Source organism: Macaca fascicularis, chromosome 15 (genome assembly GCF_037993035.2).
Source record: "Macaca fascicularis isolate 582-1 chromosome 15, T2T-MFA8v1.1".
Classification (NCBI taxonomy): domain Eukaryota; kingdom Metazoa; phylum Chordata; class Mammalia; order Primates; family Cercopithecidae; genus Macaca; species Macaca fascicularis.
The window spans coordinates 44,885,676-44,904,907 of record NC_088389.1 but is presented as its reverse complement, the minus strand read 5'-3'; the positions used below and the strand labels follow the sequence as shown (position 1 = coordinate 44,904,907).

Genomic DNA, 19,232 nt, shown 5'->3' with positions numbered 1-19,232 from the left:
GTCTCTATCACCCAGGTTGGAGTGCAGTGGCGTGATCTCAGCTCACTGCAACTTCCATTTCCCAGATTTAAGAGGTCCTCCCACCCCGGCCTCCCAAGTAGCTGGGACCACAGGCGCTAATTTTTTGTATTTTTGGTCGAGAAAGGGCTTCGCCATGTTGCCCAGGCTGCATTTTTAATATTTTTAAGCTACCAGTGTAAGACATTGAGTTTGCTTACAGGGACTGATGGTACTTTATGTACATAATTTGTCAATAAACATATACTGGGAGTGTGTGCTTATTTTTTCTTAACTGATGATGTATCCAAAAAAAGTTGGATACATCAGGAAAGGACTAGTTATATAAACCCTATGCACACAATGGAATATTGTGATCTACAGATTAAAATGAGGACGCTCTCTATACACCAACATGAAAAGATTTTGCATTTTTTATATAATATAGTTATATGGAAAAGGCAAGGTGCATTACATACAGAGTATGCTACTTTGTGTGTGTGAAAGGAGGGAGGAATAAAATATACATTCCTATTTGCGTGCACCTGCATAAAGAAACACTGAAAGAATATATAAGAAACTAATAAAAGCAGTTACCTAAGGGGTGTGAGATGGAATAGGGTAGATAAGGACAGGAATAGAAGTGAGTCCTCACAATGTAGATCTTGTTATATTGTTTTGATAACTGTGCCATATAAATGTAATTACCTATTCAAAACAAAGATAAAAACTTAAATGGAAAAGAAAAAGAAAAAGAAAGGTGGTTAATTTCATGTTATGTAGATTTTGCCTCCATTAAAAAAACAAACTTGTTTAAAAAAAGAAAAGAAAAAAATAGCTGGAGGCCATTAGTCTGCTAGAAGTTACTATAGCTTAGAAATAGGTAACAAGAGTTGTTATGACTACAGAGTACAATGGAACCAATATTGGACCATTTTGGTGACTGTTCAAAGATCTGAGATAATAATTATTCTTCAATTTTCCTCTGATTCTTTGATTTAACCTTCTGGGTTTAGGAGATCACTTCGAAACAATTATTTGCTTAATAATTCTGTTGGATTGAATATAAACAAGTAAACTAGGGTTGGAGAGATGCTAGCACCAATTTCACTCCATACACCTATTCTGTTTCCCAGTGCAGTAGGTGAAGGCCACAGGGCTTTAGAATTTGAAGTGCCTCAGCCACTGTCTGGTCCACAGGCAGCAAACTCAGAAGCCTTCACAGACCAGGCAGGCCAGCAGCAAACTACCATATGCATCCTTCTTAAACGCATTCAAATCCAGATTTTACTAAAACAGCATGCTGGCACTTTCATCTTACAACTGGGGAAACACAGAGGCTCACTGTCCTGCTCAAAGTCAATCAGCTGGTGAATTAGTACAGAGCTCCTCTGTGAGAATGAAAGTATAAAGATATGTGATGTTAGCAACATTTATGATAATAACAAGAGCTAATGTTTACTGAGTGCTTACAATATGCCAGACACAATACTAAAAACTCCATAGGCATTATTTTATTTAAAAGTCATAAAAATCTGTTTGAGATAGGCAACATCTCCATTTTACAGATGAGGATTTAAACATGAAGCTTAGAGAAGCTAAATTGTTCAAGGTCACAGAAAGCAAGTAGAAGAGAGTGCCTAGGATTAACCACTAACACAATCCTCGGAATAAATAATATTTCTAAAATTGAAGAGCACTTTAACTGAGAGAGGCTCCTCCCCCAGTTGAACATCAGTCTCCTGATAATAATCACGGTGACCACTTATTAAAGACACACTAAACGAAGGCTCTGAGCTCAGCACTTTACAAATTATCTCTAATCCTCACAAAAACTGTAAAAAGGGGCTATGAGAATGAATTCCTTTTAACTAATGAAGAAGCTGAGGATCACAGAAGTTAGACAATTTTCTCAAGGCCACATGCTTATAAGAATCAAGATTTGAATCTCTATGCAGAAGCTGAGGCTAACTTACACTGACTCCCAAGTAAGGGGAAATGAACAAAGTAACCATTGATTTAGCCTAGAAACATTTTAGCCTCTTAACTTTTTTTTTCTCTAACCTACCATATCCTAAGCACATAAAACCTCAGCACACTAGGGGTGAGGGAGAAAAACTCTTTTTTTTTTTTTAAGGGAGAGACAGGGTCTCACTATGTTGCCTAGGCTGGTCTTGAACTCCTGCGCTGAAGTGATCCTCCTGCCTCAGCTTCGCAAAGTGTTAGGATTACAGGTGATAACCACCATGCCTGGCCAAGACTCTTATACTTACTGTATTTATTGCAAGTTGTTCACTGAGGGAGTTAGATTTGGTACGAAGAGCTGGCTCCCTGAAAGCAAACAGACCATATTCCAAGATTGAAAACAAAATCCAGAATCACAAGTCCAAACTATATTGGATAAGCAAATTGTTTTTTTAAATGTGTGCCAATTTAATGACTGTAAAACAGAATTTTAACTCTTCTTTAGTTTGCATAATCTTTGAATGCTAGTAAAGTTGAACAACTTTCCATCCAAATGTTTATTATTTACATTTTTTCCATGACTATATAATTTTGTATTTATGCCCTCTGCTTAGTTTTCTTCCAGAATTTTGTAAGTATTCTTCTGAGTTAGTGCTTTTGAGGCCTATGAATATTAAACTTTTGTCAGAAAAATCTGATGCAAGTATTTTCCCCATTTCCCTGATCCCATTCTTTCCAGTTATTTAAAATTATTTTAGTTTTTAACTATATCTCTATTTCTGAACCCCTCTAAGAATCATTTTTATGAGCCATAAAAGAGCTTCATACAATTGGAGTATCTTACCCTGATTTGAAAGGTATTGATGTGGGTGGTGACACAACAGGATCAGCAGAGAGGTTATCAGCACCAGGGATGGGAGACGGGGCTGCAGAATCCCGGGAACTAACACTGTGCCCATCAGAGCCAGAATCTCTGGCAAACTTCACCTAGAGAAAGAGTCATCGCAGGTGGAATAGGCGACAAATACCCTTCCCCTTTCACCCTCCTTTCATTTTACTTATTTTTCATTACACAAGCCATTACCTGTTCACTGCAGGCAAATCAGAAAATGTAGCTCAGCCAAAAAGACAAAGGTAGTAATCACCTGCAATCCAACTACCATTATATTATCTGTCTCTGTATACAGCTTTTACAAAAATGGGCCATGCTGTTTTGTAACCTGTTTTGCTCACTCACTGACATATTAACCTATTTCCATATCATTAAATATTAATTTGCAATATTATTTTTAACTACTGAAGAGTATATTTAACTTCAAGGGTCAGCCCTTCACTGCTATGATCTATAGGAAAAAGTCTCCAAAGGATTTTAGGAACTAAAGTCATAAATACATATTCTATTACAAAGTATATTTCACCAATTCCTCACTGTTAGACATTCAGCTTATTTCTATCATAAACAATGCTTCCATGAATAGCTTTGTATCTGTATTTTTGTACATAATCTTAAATATTTCCAAACTATAAATTAGTTAAATTTTAGTTAAATATTTCCAAACTATAAATTAGTTAAAATTGTTGGATAAAAGGGATGCTCATTTTGAAAGCTTTTAACCCATTTATGCCAAGTGGTCCCTTATTGGAACGTTAAGCTTGTGGGAGTAATTTATATCCTACTGCTCAAGGTCATCACCAAGGTCTGATTTTTCCCCAAAATTTTGCAACCTCCAGCATAAATGGGTTAATAGATACTATTAAATTTCCCTTCAGAAAGAGTGAACTAGTTTATACACCACAGTAGTGTATAAATCTTTCTGAACACTTGCCACACGGGGTATCATTCTCTACCAGCCTTGTGAATTTGATATGCAGGTCAATTTGTCATTGTTTGATTATTGGTAAAACAGAAAATTTTTTGTTTCATGTGCCAGTCATGATAAACTCAAATTGGTTTGTTACCTATCACCAGCCATGATTTTTCAAACTCAAAGGAAAATTGACAGAGAATATAAAAGTTGTAATAAAGAAAAAAGGCAGCAGGTCACATGTCATTGAAAGAGGGCTAGAGCAGCCCAGAAGGATGAAAGTGTCCAGTTAGGAACGGTTAGGAAAGCATCACTGAGAAGGGAAGCACATCCTTTCTCTGTGGCAGGTGTAACAGCCACAAAGAAGATGACCATAATATTCCCTATTTGTATTGTATTTTAGAGTTTACAGTAACAAACCCTATCACATTTGAATCTAACAAACAGTATAAAGCAAACAGGATCATTTGGGGGCAGGGAACAGGTAGTATTAAGTTGACTAAGCACAATTTATTGCACAGAAACTATATATATTCATGTTAAGTTTTTCACATGGTACAAAACGTACAGTGACAAAAAGTAAAACTTTCTGAACTCCATTTCCACTCTACAGAAAAAAAAATCACTTTTAATGATTTCTTTTAAAGCTTCCAGGAATTTTCTATGAATATATGAGCATATATGTGTGTATTACGTGTGTGTGTATACACATATATGTACATATGACTATGGATATGGATATGTATATGTGTATACACACACAGACACACACACATGCACACACATACACACGCACATGAGACCATACTATCCACAATGTTCTGCAACTTGCTTCCTTAACAATAGATTTTTCATATTCTTTAAGAGCTACATAAAAGTCTATGAAAAAAAACATAATTTAACCAGTATCTTAATGATGGACATTTACATTGTTGCCAGTTTTTGGCTACTACAATGTGGCAGGGGTAGTCGTAGTAAAACATACACACACGCAATCTTTGCATACTTATGTAAAGATATCAAGTTTGTAGCCATAGAATCACTAAGTAAAAAGTATATACATTGGGCAGGAGTCACTATTTTGTAGACAAAATAAAAAGCTTAGTGTGAAGATGTGACTTTTTTTTTTGAGACAGAGTCTTGTTCTGTCACCCAGGCTGGAGTGCAATGGCACGATCTCATCTCACTGCAATCTCCACCTCCCAGGTTCAAGCAATTCTCCTGCCTCAGCCTCCCAAGTAGCTGGGACTACAGGCGCCTGCCACCAAGCCCAGCTAATTTTTTGTATTTTTAGTAGAGATGGGGTTTCACCACGTTAGCCAGGATGGTCTCGATCTCCTGACCTCATGATCCGCCCACCTTGGCCTCCGAAAGTGCTGGGATTACAGGCATGAGATGTGACTTTCTTAAAGTCACAACCACTTCTAGACTCTGAATAGAGAGCCAGGAAGGACATAATACTTTGATCCTTAGATTTCAAAGCTGTTGCTCTTTCTGACTACTCCATTTCTACTTTTTCAAAGAAATCTACGTCTTCAGAACCTAGTTTTCAAATATCTTCATTTATTTATTTATTTAACTAGCAAAAAGACATGCAGAAGACTCATCAAACAAAACAAAGACAGTTTCACTCACCCGCCTAACCTCCACCTCAAACACCAGGATCGAGTCTGTTGCTTGAGTCCAGCCTATTACCCCTTCTGAGCCAACAGCACAGGCTGGAGGGACAATAAGCAACCGCTTTCCTCCTTTTTTCATGCCCAGCATTCCATCTTCCCAGCCCTTTAAAAATCAGATAGGAAAAGTTCATCAAACAAGAAGCTACTCAGAAGACAAAGTGAAGTACAGGAGCAACAGGTTTCACTTATCCACACTTTCAGGTTTACTCAGTGCCTCCAGAGGTCGGGTCTGACTACTGCCCCGTGTTGCTATAAGAATATCTAGAAGACACCCTCTAAACCTACTTGTAAAAGCAGGCATATCTGGGGTTGCATGAAATATATTTAGCTTAGATGATGAGAGAAAATGGGAGGAATAAAAGAAGAGCAGTAAGAGTAAGAAAAGCTATCATTAAAAAAGCATGTTTTCAGCTGGGCACAGCGGCTCACAGCTGTAATCCCACCACTTTGAGAGGCCGGGATGGGTGGATCACCTGAGGTCAGGGGTTCGAGACCAGCCTGGCCAACATGGTGAAACCTCGTCTCTACCAAAAATACAAAAAATTAGCCAGACATGGTGGTGCACACCTGTAGTCCCAGCTACTCAGGAGGCTGAGGCAGGAGAATCGCTTGAACCCAGGAGACAGAGGTTGCAGAGAGCTGAGATCATGCCACTGAACTCCAGCCTAGGTGATAAAGCAAGACTCCATTTCCCCCCATCAAAAAAGACTGTTTTCTAGGAAGTGTGGAAAGTGCTTTACATGCACGATCTTGTTTAAGCCCCTCCAAAAACTTCATAAGGTTGTCAGGATTGTCCCCATTTTACTTCAATAACTGAAGCTTGTGGAGGTTAAGTATGTAGCCCAAGATCACACAGTTAGTAAGTTGTTAAGCTAAGATTCAACATTAGATCTGTCTAGGTTCAGGGATCATGACTTAACTGCTATGATCTATTGGAAAAAGTCTCCATAGGATTCTGGGAAAAGCGGTCATGAAAATAAACCTTTTTACCACACAGATGAATGAGTACAGCACAATGCATCATCACTACTATGTCCTGACACCATAATATACCACATGTGTAAAACATTCTTTATTTTATAAAACACCTGCACAGTTAGTAAAGAAAAAATTCACAACTTGAACCCAAGTTCTCGGATTCGAATCCCAGTGTTCCTCCTGCTATTGTCACAGTTGCCTCCCACAGTGATTGGAAAGTGCTGATTCAAAGCAACCCAGACAGATGAGATTCAACCCTTTATGACAAGTTTCTAGAATAAACTGTCTCACCTTTTCCCCTACTAGGCTATAGGAAGGATGAAATAATATGCTCAGAGTCATAGAATAGAAAAGAAAAGGTCAGGACTACAGAAAACGATTGTAACCATCTTCAATATAATGATTCATAGATAAAAATATCCCAAATGCAATGTAACACATTTTCCCCCATATTCTTCATCCAAGCATTTCCAGATGTCAAAAAGATTTCCAGATGTCAAAAAGTCACGCCTGTAATCCCAGCACTTTGGGAGGCCGAGGCGGGTGGATCACCTGAGGTCAGGAGTTCGAGACCAGCCTGATCAACATGCAGACACTCCATCTCCACTAAAAATACAAAATTAGCTGGGCATGGTGGCGCATGCCTATAATCCCAGCTACTCGGGAAGCCGAGGCAGGAGAATCGCTTGAACCCGGGAGGTGGAAGTTGCAACGAGCTGAGATCACACCATTGCACTCCAGCCTGAACAACAAGAGCGAAACTCTGTCTCAAAAAAAAAAAAGAAAAGAAAAGAAATTCCACACAATTTAATCTAAGTTAAACCCACTGCAACTGATAAAACCATAAAAAAAAACAGTGCAGCCTTTACCTTGATGACTTTTCCTGATCCTAATTTCAAGCGAAGCAACTTATCTTTGTTAGCAGTGGAGTCGAAAACCTGCAATTTGATTGAAGGAAATGAGGCCAGCCAATTTCAAAAATAATAATAACCATTATGGCATTCAACTAACTACATACCACACAGTACTCTGGAACAGGGACTGTTAAATACACTCAGAAGATAGTTTCTAAAGGACCTGAAATGTTGGATGACATCATAGCTAAAGGGTGTTATCATAATGAGTATCTCTAAAACAGTGATTTTCCAGGTTTAGGAAAAAAACACATTCCTACAACTATGTATTTAAGCATTTTTCATCCACAATATACTTTCAAATAAATCATCTCATTTTGATGCTGACACTAACCCTGCCGAGTAAGCAGAGCAAGATCATTAACCTCCATTCGCAAACGGAAAAAAATAAGAGTATAAATGACTTCATCAAGGTCAAATTAGTATATAATTGGATCTTGAATCCAGATTTTTCTAAACTCATAAAGGTCTTTCTCTCATATAATATATTGCTTTTAAGGGCTTAACAATATTAAAACATAATAAGCTCAATGTATTTACAGTATCTACTATAAGAAAAACTGTAAGGAGGGTCTAAAAAGAAGTTTTAAGACTTAATTCCATAAGAATATATTCAAGTGTAACACTGGTATAGGAGCATACACATGAACAACTAGCAAAAATAATAGTACTTGGGAAACTGGTTCCCACTTTCCCTAAGTTGAAGTGACAGAGTGGCACTGAGGATCTTTTACACATTCACATTTCATAATGTGCCCCCAAAGCAATTGCAGTGTCTAAAGTGGGACTCCTATTTGACAACAGCAGCAGTTCACAGTAATAGTATCTTCCCTGGGAATAGCCCTCATGCTATGTAAGTTTACAAAAGAACTTGCAAGGTGCATTTTCTTACCTGGCCCAGCACATGATTCTGAAAGAGCCAGCCGGTATAGGCCACTTCCAGAGAATCTCCAACTTCTACAGCAGGGCCTTCTGCCACAATGAGGTCCTGGGAGAGCACTGCATCCAGGGAAGAGGTACTGTTGCACTTAGCAATGCACACCTGCAAGACAAAATCGAAGCAGCATAAATGTAGTTTAAGCTCAGTAAGTACTCATTCCTTTATTGCTACTGCTCTTTCTCAAATAGTTTCATCCACTAACAAAACAGATTACATGTTTAGAAGTAAACCAAATGAAAGTTACTTATCTTGCCAGGAATCAAAAGTGCCTAGGAGTGTGGCTTTGTAGTCAGAATGTCTGAGTACAGATCCAGGTACTGCCACTTATTAACTTTGTGACCCTGGCCAAATAATCTCTATGTACCCAAGATGGAGATAATGCTTCACACATCTCATAGGATGGTTATGAAAATTAAATGAGCTAATATAAGTAGAGTACTTGACAAGGTACCTGGCAAATAACAGTAAGTACTTAATAAGCATTAGCTATTGATTATGATACTGATTTACTGTTTCAGTTTTTGGGAACCTAGGAAAGAAAGGGAAACTTCGAAAAAATGTCAAAAAGCACTTCTAAAGACTGCAGTAGAAAGGGCATTTACAAAATCATGTTGCAATCCCAGAATCCACATCAATGCCACCTACAGATTTGGCCATATTATCTTAGCATAAATCTTAGACAAAGGAGTCAGAGGCATCTCTGTGAATAATTATTCTATTTATGAATAATTATCCTTGGGCTTGTGTTTTAATATTATTAAGCCCTCAAAAGCAATATACTATGAAAGATCTTTAGACTATGAGTTTAGAAAAATGTGGATTCAAGACCCAATTTTATCAATGTTTTAATATAGTATCCATTAGAAACTTGCTGCTCATTTTCTTTTAAAAAGTTCCAGAGGCCAGGCGCGGTGGCTCACGCCTGTAATCCCAGCACTTTGGGAGGCCCAGGCGGGTGGATCACAAGCTCAAGAGATTAGCCAGGAATGGAGGTGTGCGCCTGTAGTCCCAGCTACTCGGGAGGCTGGGGCAGGAGAATAACTTGAACCGGGGAGGCAGAGGTTGTAGTAAGCTGAGATCACGCCACTGCACTCCAGCCTGGCAACAGAGCAAGACTCCATCTCAAAAAAAAAAAAAAAAAAAAAAAAAAAAAAAAAAAAAAAAAATTCATTATTGCAATCAAATAAAAACAATGAGGCATCATTATTTTTACCAAGTGATGAAGACCAAAAGAAAAAAAGGATCATTCTAAATGCTGGCAAAGGTACAATGAGAAAATTGCTATAAATGTGAAATAGTACAATCTTTCTGAAAAAGCAGTGTGCCAAAGTGTATTAAGAACCTAAAAATAGGCTGGGTGCGGTGGCTCAAGCCTGTAATCCCAGCACTTTGGGAGGCCGAGACGGGTGGATCATGAGGTCAGGAGATCGAGACCATCCTGGCTAACACGATGAAACCCCGTCTCTACTAAAAAAATACAAAAACTAGCTGGGCGAGGTGGCGGGTGCCTGTAGGCCCAGCTACTCAGGAGGCTGAGGCAAGAGAATGGCATAAACTCGGGAGGCGGAGCTTGCAGTGAGCTGAGATCCGGCCACTGCACTCCAGCCTGGGCAACAGAGCGAGACTCTGTCTCAAAATAAAAAAAAAATAAAAATAAAAACTAAAAATATCTGGACCTTTTGACTGAACCGAATCACTCACTCACTGAAACAAAGCTTATGGAAATATGTAGGGAGGAAAAAAGGACAGACTTCTATAAAAAATGCTCACCTCGGTGTCATTTATTGCAGAGATAGAAAACAATCTAAGTGCATAACATAAGGTAATGATTACATCAACTAAGAAACAAATGTTATGGGCTGAATGTTTGTGTCCCCTTCGAATACTTACACTGAAATCCTAATTCCCAGTGTGACAGTATTAGGAGGTGGGGCCTTTGGGGGGTAAGTAAGCCAGGAGGGTGGAGCCCTCATGAATGGGATTAGGGACCTTATTAAAGAGATACCAGAGAACCATCTCACCCTCTTTCTACTATGTAAGGATACAAGAAGAAGATAGTCTGCAACTCAGAAGAGGGTCTCACTAGAACCCAACTATGCTGGCACCCTGATCTCAGACTTTCAGCCTCAAGAACCGTCAGAAATAACTTTCTGTTGCTTAATCACTCTATGGTAATTTGTTACGGTAGCTTGAACTGACAACACGCATATTATGCAGCCTTCAAAAATGTTTCCAAATAGTTTTTCATGAGATAGGAAAAGATGAATTATACATTTTTAAATACAATAAGCAAGATAAAGAACGATTAAAGGATTATATCTACTTATGTGTATTATGCATAGAAAAAAGGAAATAGTGGTTACTTTGAGTAGTAAGATTATGAGTGTTTTTTTTTTTTAATGCTTTTCTAAATTTTCTACAATGAGTATGTAGTAACCTACTCTCTCTCTCTCTCTTTTCTTGTACAGATGGGGTTTCACTATGTTGCCCAGGCTGGTCTTGAACTTCTGGGCTCAAGCGATCCACCTGCCTTGGCCTCCCAAAATGCTGGGATTACAGGCGTGGCGTGAACCACCACACCCAGCCTAAAACATTCTCTTTTAAAAAAGAGGAAGGCTAAATTGTCAAGCAGTTTCAGTAAGTATTCCTATTATTTTCCTGAAATCATACAACAGGCTGAAGTGGCAAATTTAGTGGGTTTTTTTATGCTAGTCACCAACAAAACACAGCAGATTATGGGGTTTCTATATGTTTCCCTAAAATTAAGGGAAATCCAAACAAGTATTCTGGCTTCTCACAGGGAGAATAAGATATTATCACCTGCTTATTGAACTCCACAGCAGCTTTTTCCGACTCAAACATGATGGACCAGTTCTGTCTTTGGTCATCATAAAAGGTGCTATAGTTATTGGGGCGAACCTGGAGAAAGGAGAAATGTTAAGATAATGCATCCACAAGCAGTATTATACCAGATAAACATGACTGCCTAAGCTCACAGAGTAGGGTCATGACTCAGGTGGACCCAAAGAGAAGTATCAGAGATTTTTCTTCTTCCCTCTCACCCTCCACCATTCACCCTTTAGTCCACATTCCCAGAAGGAGCCAAGAGACCTTTCTGAAAGGTTCTGTTAGATACTTACAAGGACACCCAGGGATGAACAAGTGGATCTAATTTCTACTAGGTACAATCAGACCAATCTCTCCTGTAAACCTATCCTGAAGGAGCTAATGATTACATGATGAAGTCTTACCATTAGCTCAAAGTTCACATGAATCCTAGCAACCGTAACTGGCTGTTGCTGACTGATATAAAGAAGAATCCTATACTGTAGACAAGCAACGACAGAAAAAAAAGAGAACAGAAGTTAAAAGGCAACATAAAATCAGCAATATGTATCAGGGGTTGTGCTTCATACAGCTATTAAACTCAAAATCTTTTCATCCTTTAAGGCCTCAACTGTAAATTTTATCTTCTCACTATCCACGTTAATCTCTCATTTTGGCCTTGCTGTTTAACTGTAATTGGCAATGTCTTCATTTTGTTAGTGTTTTCATTTATACAAGGGGTGACTAAGAGAGAGTGACTGGTTGTGTAAAAGAAAATACAAATTGTTTTTAAATTGATGAAAAACATAAAATACATGTACATTATACATATATATGCCCACGTGACCATTAACAGGATTTTTAAAATAGCAGAGCATTTCCCACACCACAGGAAGCTCCTTCATGCCCTTCCTAGTCAGTAATCCCCACCCTGAGGTAACCAATATTCTGACTTCTGTCACTGATTAATTTTGCCTGTTCTTTTTTTTTTTTTTTTCTTTTTGAGACACTGTCTCTCTGTTGCCCAGGCTGGAGTACAGTGGAACAATCTCTGTTCACTGCAACCTCCACCTCCCGGGTTCAAGCAATTCTCCTGCCTCAGCCTCCAGAGTAGCTGAGGCTACAGGTGCATACCACCATGCCCTGCTCATTTTGTATTTTTAGTAGAGACTGGGTTTCACCATGCTGGCCAGGCTGGTTTTGAACTCCTGACCTCAGGTGATCCACCTGTCTCAGCCTCCCAAAGTGCTGGGATTACAGGTGTGAGCCACCGCACCCAATTTTGCTATTCTTAAATTTGTATAAATGGGATTATACAGAGTATACTCTTTTGCCTTGCTTCTTTCACTCACCGTATCTGTAAGAGTAAGCCTTGATACTTCGCGTTGCAGTACTTTGTTCTCTTCTATTGTCATGTAGTATTATATTATGTGAATATACCATAAACTCTTCATTCATTCTCCTGTTTATGAACATTTGAGTTGTTTCCAGCTAGAGGCTATTATGAATGATACTTCTATGAACATTCTCCATGTCATTTTTTTTTTTTTTTTTTTTTGAGACGGAGTTTCACTCATTGCCCAGGTTGGAGTGCAGTGGCATGATCTCGGCTCACCGCAACCTCCACCTCTCCACCTCCTGGGTTCAAGCAATTCTCCTGCCCCAGCCTCCCAAGTAGCTGGGATTACAGGCATGTGCCACCACACCTGGTTAATTTTTTTGTATTTTTAGTAGAGACGGGGTTTCTCCATGTTGGTCAGGCTGGTCTCCAACTCCCGACCTCAGGTGATCCACCTGCCTCAGCCTCCCAAAGTGCTGGGATTATAGGCGTGAGCCACTGCGCCCAGTCTCTCCATGTCTTTTGAAAGACACAGACATTCATTTCCCTCAACTTAAAGAATGTCCTTTAATGTTCCTTGCAGTCCAAATCTACTACAATGAATTCTCTCACTTTTGTTTGGCTGAAAATTTATTTTGCCTTCATTTTCGAAGGACATTTTTGTTGCTACAGAATTCTGTAATAGGCAGGGTTTTGTTTTCCTTTCAGCACTTTAAAGATGTAATTCTACTGTCTTTGGATTCCAATTATATGGACGTCAGACCATGTCCCACATCAATCTTTGCCCTAGTCTCTTTCTATTATTTCTTCTCTCTGTGCTTCAGTCTGAATATTTTCTATGGAACTGCCTTCGAAGTCACTAATTCTGTCTTCTGCTGTATTCTTACTCTGTTAAACCTATCCAATATGTTCTTAATTTCAGAAATTGTATTTTTCAAATCTAGAATGCCATGTGATTATTCTTATAGATTCTAATTTTTTAAATTCTCCACCTTTTCATTCCGTTTGTACTTTTCCTCTATTTTCTTTTTTTTTTTTTTTTGAGACGGAGTCTCGCTCTGTCGCCCAGGCTGGAGTGCAGTGGCCGGATCTCAGCTCACTGCAAGCTCCGCCTCCCGGGTTCACGCCATTCTCCTGCCTCAGCCTCCCGAGTAGCTGGGACTACAGGCGTCCGCCACATCGCCCGGATAGTTTTTTGTATTTTTTAGTAGAGATGGGGTTTCACCGTGTTAGCCAGGATGGTTTCGATCTCCTGACCTCGTGATCCACCCGTCTCGGCCTCCCAAAGTGCTGGGATTACAGGCTTGAACCACCGCGCCCGGCCTTTTTCCTCTATTTTCTTTAAGATATTATTCCTAGTTGTTTTAAGTGCTTTGTATGTTAACTTCAATGTCTAGATTATTTGTGAGTCTGCTCCTAGTTTATTTGTTCCCTTGATTATCAGTTACATTTTCCCACCTCTTCACATGTCAAGTAATTTTTGACTGTAGGCCTAACTTTTATATAAAACAACATAGGGGATAAAATCATAAAACTCTTGGAAGAAAACATAGAGGTAAATCTTCGTGACCTTGGTTTTGGTCATGGATTCTCCGATAAAACACTAAAAGTACATGTAACAAAAGAAAAAAATTAATAATATGGAGTTCACCAAAATTAAAAACTTTTGTACATCAAAGGACATTATCAAGAAAGTGAAAAGATAATCTATAAAATATCTGCAAATAAGCGTTTCATACTCAGAATATATTAAAAGACTACTACAACTCCACAACAAAAAAAAAAATCCAATTTTTAAAATGGGCAAAGGGCTTGAATAGACATCTCTCCAAAGAAAATACATGAATGGTCAATAAGCAAATGAAAAGATACTCAACATTAGACATTGGGTAAAATGCACATTAAAACCACAATAAAGTACCATTCCACACGTACTAGAATGGGAAGAATTTAAAAATAATAATAATAACAAAATGCTGGCAAGGATGTGAACAAACTGAAACCCTCATACATTGCTTGTGGGAATGTAAAATGGTGCGGCTGCTGTGGAAAACAGTTTGGCAGTTTCTCAAAAAGCAATACATAAAATTACCATACGAGTCAGTAATTTCCACTCTTAGTATACAGCCAAAACAGGAACTTGACCATATACTTTTATGTCAGTCTTCCTGGTACATACTTTGTCTATTCCCAACAGACAAAAGGTATAAACAACCCAGCATCCATCAACTGATGAATGAATAAACAAAATGTGGTATATACCTGTAATGAAATATTATTCAGCCATGAAAAGGAATGAAATACTGACACATGCTAAAACATGGGTGAACCTTCAGGACATTATGCGAAATGAAATACATCAGTCACCAAAGACAAATACTGTTATGATTCCACTTATATGAGGTACCCAGAAAGGGCAAATTCATAAAAACAAGAAGTAGATTTGACCTTATGGGGAGTTGGGAAAAGGAAGAAGTAGAGATGTTGCTTAATGGTTACAGTTTCTGTTTGGGAAATGTATAGTAGTGTTGGTTGCTCAACCAATATTATGAATGCAATTAATAGCACTGGATTATGCACTTAAAACAGTTAAATGGCAAATTTTATCTTATATATGCATATGTATGTGTGTATATATATGTGTTCGTGTATGTGTCTGTGTACACACACACCCCACAATTAAACAACAAACAAAAAATGCCCAAATTTGTAAGGTAGGATCATATCACAAAGGTCAAATTTAACAATTTTGAATGGTTGGATTTGTTTGAATGCACAATAGTAACGAAAATGTGATCATTTACTATATACCTGATATTATAAATTAACATTCAATACAAACAATCATCTTTATCTTCTGATAAACAAAACATTGGGCAAGTCAGATAAAAGCCAACTCATTGGTATTATGTGGGACATCTGAATATACATGAGATGTGGGAGCACTCTCACCTCTCTGGCTGTGTGGTTCCCCAGAACTGCAGCACCAAATTTGCCCTGCTTTACATATTGACCATTTGTGCTATAGAAGGAAGAGAAACAAGTATTAACACTTCCCTAAACTCTGCAGAACCAGCTTTCTTTTCTGCCACAGAGAAGTGGGAACAATAGTCATTCAGCCTCTAGACAGGCACACAGGTGAGCAGTTACTTGTTTTTTTTTTTTTTTTTGAGACAGAGTCTCGCTCTGTCGCCAGGCTGGAGTCCAGTGGCACGATCTCGGCTCACTGCAACCTCCACCTCCCAGGTTCAAGTGATTCTTCTGCCTCGGCCTCCCAAAGTGCTGGGATTATAGGCGAGCACCACCACACCCGGCCCAGCAGTTTATAATTTAAAGCTCGTATGCTACTTCCTTACTCTTTAAATATAAATATCTATCATTCTTGCTATCTCAGTGGAGAGGCTTTCTTTGAGTATTTGACAGTTGTTGAGGGTACAAGCACTTCCTAAAGAGAGTAGTCAAGATAATGGCTTTTCAAGTTTTACGGCAGAAATCTCCAATTCAGATGTTAAAAGTACTACTGAGATTTTGTCCGTGGAAGGGCTGAATAACCATTTTGCAACAAACAGAGTTTTTCGAGAAAAAGTAGCTTAACTGCACACCCTTTCACCAAACTTCAGAGAGCGTTCCTTCTCAGCGACTTACTATCGATATGCATGGACTGCTGTCGCAACCAATATTGCGGGAGTGCTCATGGTGGCTGGTGCTGTTTTTGGTGTTGCCTGATTTCCTGAAGATGAACAAGAAAACAAAGTTGTCATTCACTTCTAGGTTTAGACTAATTTTTTTTTTTTTTTTTTTGAGACAGAGTGTCACTCTGTTGCCCAGGCAGGAGTGCAGTGGCGCGATCTCGGTTCACTGGAACCTCCACCTCCCAGGTTCAAGCAATTATCCTGCCTCAGCCTCATGAGTGGCTGGGATTCCAGGTGCGCACCACCACACCCAGCTAATCTTTGTATTTTTAGTAGAGATGAGGTTTCACCATGTTGGTCAGGCTGGTTTTGAACTCCTGACCTTGTGATCCATCTGCCTCAGCCTCCCAAAGTGCTAGGATTACAGGCATGAGCCACCACACCCAGCCTTAAACTAATTTTTAACCACTGAACTAGCTTCAAAATTGATCTTATTATAAAGATCACAGTTAGTGTTGTAATGCTTTTATTATTATTATCCTTAACTGATCCACAAAGCAGCCCTATGATCTAGTCTGGGGGTGAAGAAACTGAGCTTCTAATCACCCAAGTGCCTCACACAATTATACCATTATAGTGCCTAGGTCTGAAACCCAGGTACTTGGGAGGCTGAGGCACGAGAATCGCTTGAAACACCGGAGGCAGAAGTTGCAATGAGCCAAGATCACACCACTGCACTCCAGCTCGGGTGACAAAGCAAGACTCCATCTCAAAAAAAAAAAAATTTTCCTTGAACAGAGAAGGTCTTCTGTATTGCTACTTTATTTATTTGTAAATGCCTAAAGAAAACTCTATAGGCAATCTTGCCTCTATAGCTCCCCGCTAAAAGCATAACAAACTCATAGTTGCTGTCTTCTGATTTACACAATCAAGTTAGGCAGGTGCAGTGGCCAGGAGTTCAAGGCCATAGTGCACTGGGATGGCACCTGTGAACAGCCACTACATTCCAGCCTGGGCAGCAAAGCAAGACTCTGTTTCCAAAATTAAGTAAAATAAAAAATAACAATAAAAAATCAAGTGTTTTCATTGGGTGGTGACTAAGGTTGTTTCTTTTTTTCCCATTAACTCAACCACTTCAATTCTGAAGCACACTGTTGATGAAGAGATGCACCATGGGAAATATAAAAGCACAGCCTACTAGAAATCTGGCCAGGTTATGACTTAGAAAACAAGAGAAGCACCTACAGCAAAACTGCCTAAAGTAATAGGTAATATTTAAAGCAGGGGTCAGCAAACATTTTCTGTAAAGGGCCTATATATAGGTTGTGGTATAATATGAAATATGTTTGTTCTTTGTCCTCGGTTCCTGACACAGTGCTCCCAAATCTCTTGTAATTTCCTGAGTGATAAGAGTGGTAGGAACATCTTTTGTATAATCCAATTTTAGCCAGCATGGTAAGGAAGGAAGGCCCCTTTGCTTTAACCTACACAACAAAAGTAACTTTGAAGTGACCAGTTGTTTTTTGTTCTGTTTCTGCTTTCTTCAGCCCTTTTCTGCCTATAAAGCCAACCTCCTCTGCTCAGCTCATCACAACATTCCATTTTATAGAATGAAGTGTTGCCCAATTCTAGAATCTCAAATAAAAGCCCACCAAGATCTTAAAACTACATGTGTTATAACTGTATCATTTGACAATGCTAATGAGTGGGGCCCTACAGGGGTGGAGCCTCAGGATGGAGCCTACAGCTAACCTGCCCAGATAAAGGAAGTGAAAAGTAGGTCTTCCTTCTTGCCAAAACACTGGACGGTGTCTACTTAAGAGTGCCTTGGGCAGAGTTTGGGAGAGCAGTGTCCACATGGGGCAGAAAGTCTTGCTTTCGAATCTCTCCATCAGTTCCCAAGAAAGCGCACACCATCCAGCTACTAGAAATTAGGATCCCAGATCTTAGAGAAGCACCCACCACTGGGGGTGAGCTTAGACAGACTGGTCAAGGATACACAACCTGGCATGTCACTTTTGGAAGGTTGCTAACCCTTCCATCTAACCTGTTAAGACACAATCCTAGTGCCAGTTGTGATGGCTAATACTGAGTGTCAACTTGATTGGATTGAAGTACACAAAGTATTGATCCTGGGTGTGTCTGTGACGGTGTTGCCAAAGGAGATTAACATCTGAATCAGTGGACTGGGAGAGGCAGACTCACCCTCAATCTGGTTGGGCACCATCTAATTAACTGCCAGCATGGCTAGAATAAGGCAGAAGAAGGTGGAACGGGCTGACTTGCTGAGTCTTCCGACTTTCATCTTTCTCCTGTGCTGGATGCTTTCTGCCCTTGAACATCAGGTTCTTTGGCTTTTGGACTCTTGGACTTACACTAGTAGTTGGCCAGAGGCTCTCAGGCCTGCAGCCACAGACTGAAGGCTGTACTGTCGGCTTCCCTACTTTTGGGGTTTTGGGACTCGGACTTATCCATTACTGGCTTCCTTGTTCTTCAACTTGCAGATGGCCTATCATGGGGCTTTACCTTGTGATCGTGTGAGTCAATTCTCAATTAAACTCCCTTTCATACATACGTATTTCCTATTAGTTCTGTCCCTCCAGAGAACCCTAATACACTCTTGCTTTTATTTTGTTTTGTTTTTGTTTTTGTTTTTTTGAGACGGAGTCTTGCTCTGTTGCCCAGGCTGGAGTACAGTGGCACGATCTCAGATCACCACAACCTCTGCCTCCTGGGTTCTAAAGATCCTCCTGCCTCAGCCCCCCTAGTAGCTGGGATTACAGGCACGCACCACTATGACTGGCTAATTTTTGTATTTTTTGTAGAGATGGGGTTTCGCCATGTTGACCAGGCTGGTCTTGAACTCCTGACCTCAAGTGATCCACCCACCTTGGCCTCCCAAAGTGCTGGGATTACAGGTGTGAGCCACCTTGCCCGGGCAATACACTCTTAACTTACCTGTTGCTGCAGTTCCCTGGCCTTTCTTAGGCTGTTTTGGGGCTGTGTACTGGAAAAATTCATTTCCATGGCCAGCTGCTGCCTGATCCAGACCAAAAAGGGAGGCCAATCTGGCACTGTCAATAGAAAATGAAAAATGAAATTTTATTGATATATCCCAAACCTGGAATTACTATAAAAGCTGCTCATCTCCAACCTT

The 19,232-nt window shown here is 39.5% G+C and overlaps 1 protein-coding gene across 3 annotated transcripts in view; it reads right to left on the bottom strand.

The window, feature by feature from the left end:
- FKBP15 (FKBP prolyl isomerase family member 15) overlaps positions 1 to 19,232 on the bottom strand; it is a 55,280-nt gene that overhangs the window by 25,661 nt on the left and 10,387 nt on the right. For 2 of the 3 annotated variants that reach the window (XR_012424459.1, XM_074016790.1), the window contains exons 2-11: positions 19,034 to 19,149; positions 16,089 to 16,173; positions 15,396 to 15,465; positions 11,530 to 11,599; positions 11,099 to 11,197; positions 8,231 to 8,380; positions 7,294 to 7,362; positions 5,403 to 5,549; positions 2,807 to 2,949; positions 2,271 to 2,328 (exon numbers count right to left, since the gene is read on the bottom strand). Coding sequence is in view for 2 of the 3 variants with exons in the window: in XM_074016790.1 (XP_073872891.1) it covers positions 2,271 to 2,328; positions 2,807 to 2,949; positions 5,403 to 5,549; positions 7,294 to 7,362; positions 8,231 to 8,380; positions 11,099 to 11,197; positions 11,530 to 11,532 (669 nt within the window). In the remaining variant the exon portion in view is untranslated. Of the gene's footprint in view, positions 1 to 2,270; positions 2,329 to 2,806; positions 2,950 to 5,402; positions 5,550 to 7,293; positions 7,363 to 8,230; positions 8,381 to 11,098; positions 11,198 to 11,529; positions 11,605 to 15,395; positions 15,466 to 16,088; positions 16,174 to 19,033; positions 19,150 to 19,232 lie in introns of all 3 variants that reach the window. The other variant, XM_005581033.4, reaches the window with a different exon arrangement.